Raw genomic sequence first — 5224 nt, forward strand, 5'->3', positions numbered from 1 at the left:
CTTTAAGAAATATCTTGAACTTATTTTTTGTTGTACTTTAAAATCATTCATATCATTGTCACTAGCAAATCGTTTCGTATTTGCGTTTGATCTTAAAAGAGCTCCAACATGAAGTATAACAGAAGGTAATTTTAAACTATAACTATAGCCAAAAGAAGCGAAGAAGGGTAAACTTGAACTCTTTCCCGAAGTCTTTGACAGGTGAAATCCACCCAGTCCATGTTGAAGCCTAGGAAATATACGAGACAATTTGCTCAAATTATAGATCAACCTTAAATCTTGAATTTGCTTTTTCTTCTAGGAAAAGGGTCAAATTACCCCTTTGCTTTATGAAATATCTTGGTTTTCATCTCTATTATGCTTTGAATCCATTCATATCCTTGCCATTAGTAAATTGTCTCGCGTTTGCGCTTGATCCTAGCGGAGCTCCAACCTGAAGTAAAATGGAGGGTATTTTCAACCGTACTACCATAGTCAAAATAAGATGGATAGATTTGGACCTTTTAGTATTTTGACATGTGGAATCCACCCAATCCACGCTAGAGGCCCGTTATATCTAGAAATATATGAGATAATTTGCTAGCGGCAAGGATATGAATGGCCATAAAGTATAACTGATGGTAAAATTAAGATATTTCGTATATTGGAGGAGTAAATTTCGCACCTTTTTCCTTTTCGTTTCGTATCTTGAACTTGATTATTTTGCTTAATCAATGTTTTTTGTCAATTTCCAACAGGTGTTTTAATTTCCATATTAAGGATTATAACCAAGGTGTCACTTCCACATACTCCACAAGGTCTCAAGACAAGTGCTCATTTGTATTTCATAATCAGCACAACAATTTTGATAGGTTGCATTATCTGCTGCAACATGTTATATAAGCTGCCAGTGATGCAGCAGCATTACACACTTGTTCAAGACAATTGCTTACCATGCTCAAGACATAATTTCCAGGATATGGCAAGAACTATAAGATGGCCAGCATTTGGGGTTTTCGCGATTTATACTGTTACTTTGTCCATTTTTCCAGGGTTCTTGGCAGAAAATCTTGAATCAAAGTTGTTCAAAGATTGGTATCCCATCTTGCTGATTACAGTTTACAACGTGTCGGATTTCGCGGGGAAATCTTTCACTGCCGTATATGTTCTCAAAAGCATTGGAAAGGCTACTTGGTTTTGTATTGCTAGGCTAATTTTCTATCCTTTGTTTACTGCTTGTCTACATGGTCCAAAATGGCTAAAAAATGAAGTACCGATTATTTTTCTAACGACGATGCTCGGGTTGACCAATGGATATTTGACAAGTGTCATCATGATTCTTGCTCCTAAGTCAGTGCCAACTTCTGAAGCAGAAGTAGCTGCAATTGTTATGGCTGTTTCCTTAGGGATGGGATTAGTGTCTGGTTCTGTTCTTGGTTGGTTCTGGATTATTTGAACTAAACTGTTAGCCATTTAGGCAGGGTTTATTTGTAGCAATAAGTAGAATGCATAACTTAAAATTATTTCAGAAATAGTGTGTTCTGAACATTGTATTTATGCTTTAAAAAAATTGTGAAATGCATTGTGTTCATCATCCTGATTTTAACATTTGTGAAACAGAAAATCGTATAAGGCCTGCGTACACTCTACCCTTCCTAGACTCCACTTGCGGGATTATACTGAGTTTGTTATTGTTGTTTATAAAACCGTATAAGTTCTGAATCAGACTCCAAAGAAGTTATTAATTGATGCATTTTACATTTGAAAATCATGCTATAAATTGAGACCATAGGCAAAAAGATATCAAATTGTCAATATGAAAGAACAATACTGTATTGACTCATCTAGCATAGTAGGCAGCAGGTTTTAGTGTCAAAGAGAATTACTTTCTACTAGAGATCCAGGATTTTTAACTTGAGGGATCGGTCTTTATGTTTATATCACTGAACACCTTGTTCTTTTATAAATATAGGTTAAAAAGTAATCCTATTGAATTTTGATTACATATATATTTAAGCTTCGTACTAAAATACTGGGTTCATTGAACTCATAGTCTGTTAGCTACATTCGCCTCCCCATTCAAGAACCTGAAGTTGTTGGAACCAGAGCTAATGCGAAAGTCAAGCTGCTTCTTATCTCTCTAGTTATTGCAATTCATTTCCAAGAACGATTAACTTATATAAACTGACAGTATAATAATTTTTACATTGTCAATGCGGTGGGATATGACCTATTGGCGAAGATTGTCTTCCTTATTTTGGCAACCGGTAACTAATTTCACTTGTTATGATATCCGTAGTAATTTTTTAGATGATATGGTATAAAAAGTTAGTGCAAATATGGTAAAGTGGATCATAACAAAGTATGCCAGCAAAACACTTATAGACGATCATGCGCACTGTGAATATAGTGTATTAGTTACGAATTTAACTGTATTCAGTATTTTTGATACCGAACATATATATATATATATATATATATATATATATATATATATATATATATATATATATATATATAAAGGTTAAACCGATCAAATTTAAATCTTTAATCCGCGTCTGGTCATGGTTGCAATTCGAGTATCAATCTGCCATGCAAATTATTGAAACACAGGGCATCTTAAGTGTGCAGCTATACACGGTTCTTTAAGAATAAAGACATACTGATAAGATCAAAGCCGAACTCTAGTTAGAAAAGAATATAATTTTGTTGAGTGGCCATTGTTTCATTATCTACTCTATCTCTGGCTACCAAATGATCATTTGGATATTCGTTTCTGGTACTTACTTTTATGCCTATATTTCTAAGAATATTATTAGAGCAATGACAATATTGACTCTGAGCTTCTGAAATATTAACTAGTAGTATCTTTACAGTACGATAACGCAACGTGCCAAAGTTAATAGGTGTAGAATATTAGTAGTATCTTTACAGTACGATAAGCTTCATTCATAATATGTTTGAAATTTTATAATGTGCTGGAATTCCATCATAATATGCTGAAAGTTTATATGCCGGAGCTCCATAATCCCGCATATTATGCTGAAACATTCCATGTGCTGGAGTTCCAACATAATATACTTTAATTTATACGCAAGAGCTTCATAAGCCAGCATATTGTGCTGGAACTTTCCGTGTTTCAACAAAATAACGACTATTTTTCAATGACTTCGCAAACGCTGGTTATTTTTTAATTACCAGTCTGAAAACTGACTAGCCCGTGATAATCAAAACTTTTTGAGCATTTGTGGTTCTCCTTCATCAACAGATTCAATTAGATATATGCTAGCAAGATACCACCAAAAATAGTACTCAATATTTATACTCAATTAGCTGCACTGGACCAAAAGGAAATTGTCACGACCCGGGATTCCCACCTACGGAATCGTGATGGCGCCTAACATTTCACTCGCTAGTCAAGCCAACGTTAGAGTAAATTTTAAGCCATTTCAACAATTCAAGAATTCAAACTCATTTAAACTGAAATGAAACTGAAATGAAGTGCTAAATAGCATAATACCCAAAATATCTAAGTACAAATCGCGGACCTAGACACGAGCATCTAGAAGTACTACAAATAAAGTCTGAAATAAGAACAACTGTTGAATGAAATGAATAGTACTAAGGAAAGGGGAAGGGGACTTCAAGGTCTGCGGACGCCAGCAGATCTACCTTGAGTCTCCAAGTTTGCCGATCCGAGCTGATGCACCTCACGTACAACTAGGACCGGTACCAAAATCAGCACAAGAAGTGTAGAGTGTAGTATGAGTACAACCGATCCAATGTACTCCGTAAGTGACGAACCAAACCTCGACGAGGTAGTGACGAGGCTGAGACAAGACACCCGCGTAATTAAATCTATACAAACGAAAATATACGTACAACATAACAACAGATAAAGTTTTAACATGTACTATTGGGAGGGGACATGCAAAAGGGGAGTACAAGATTCGGTAACTACAACAGGAAATGACAAAATGAATTAGTCAATAAACTTTCAACCAATAAACGGGATAAACATAATAAATAATGACTGCACGACATCGCTCATCGTGCTTTTACTCTCAACCTCACCATAAACAATAATAATGGCACGGCATCACCCTTCATGCTTTTACTCTCAATCCCTCTATAAGATGATAAATACGGCACAGCATCATCCTTCGTGCTTTTACTCTCAATTTCATCATGAAACGATAAATACGGCACGGCATTACCCTTCGTGCTTTAACTCTCTTCATCACTATGTATGATTCAATAAATGGAATAATAATCGGCACGGCATCACCCTTCGTGCTTTAACCCTCTCCCTTACCATGTAGCAATGAATATATAACAATTGGGAGATAGAACCAGCAAGAATAAACCTTACGTCAACAACGGTTCTATAATACCGAACCTCAACTTCCAATACTGCTCAATTATCACAAATAGTTCATAGAAGAACGATCAATTAAGTAATAAATTAGTCTAAGCATGGATATCAAAATCAAGGAAGGAAATAAATTACAAGAAAAAAGTCCCACCCTCATACTTTAACTCAACCGCAACGCATAAGTACTCGTCACCTCATATATACGTTGCACCCAACATTTTAACATGTAGCAAGTAGGCAAACAAGTCCTAATCCCTTAAGTTAAGGTTAACCACGACACTAACCTCGCTCTAAAATTGACTCAATGCTCAACCACGGCTTTGCCTTTCAAACAAGCCTCCGAACCAACCAAATCTAGAAAATTATTAACCAAATGATTCAAAATAAGCCTTAGGAACAACCCATGAATGAAAGAGGTTCAATTAGGTCATTATTGAAAAAGTCAATAAAAGTCAACTCCCGGTCCGCTTGGTCCAAACCCAAAATTCAGACCAAAACCCGATTACCCATTCACCCCGAGCCCGATTATGTAATTTATTTCGAAATCTGGCCTAAATTTGAGGTCTAAATTCCTATTTTACAAAGATCCCTAATTCTACCCAAATCCCCAATTTCTACCATGAAAACCCTAGATTTTAGGTTGAAATCTTATGAAATGTAATGGGTAATTGAAAGAAAGTAGGTTAGAATCACTTACTAATGAATTGGAGAAGAAGAGTTCTTGGAAAAATCGCCTCTAGGGTTTCTAGGTTTGAAAATTTGAAAGAATGAAAAAAACCCCGTCTAACTTAGCTTTTGACCAGGCGCAGATGTTGCAATTGCGACCTTGCGAACCCCGCAAATGCGAGATTTCCTTTGAAAATGCGAGAT

General features: G+C 35.8%; 1 protein-coding gene across 1 annotated transcript in view; it reads left to right on the plus strand.

Moving 5' to 3' along the window:
* Positions 1–1567, plus strand: part of LOC109234976 (equilibrative nucleotide transporter 8) — a 2409-nt gene extending 842 nt beyond the window's left edge. The window contains exon 2 of the mRNA XM_019401004.1: positions 738–1567. Within this exon, the coding sequence (XP_019256549.1) occupies positions 738–1435 (698 nt within the window). The 3' untranslated portion in view covers positions 1436–1567. The remainder of the gene's footprint in view (positions 1–737) is intronic.

The sequence above is a fragment of the Nicotiana attenuata genome, chromosome 11 (genome assembly GCF_001879085.1).
Source record: "Nicotiana attenuata strain UT chromosome 11, NIATTr2, whole genome shotgun sequence".
NCBI lineage: Eukaryota > Viridiplantae > Streptophyta > Magnoliopsida > Solanales > Solanaceae > Nicotiana > Nicotiana attenuata.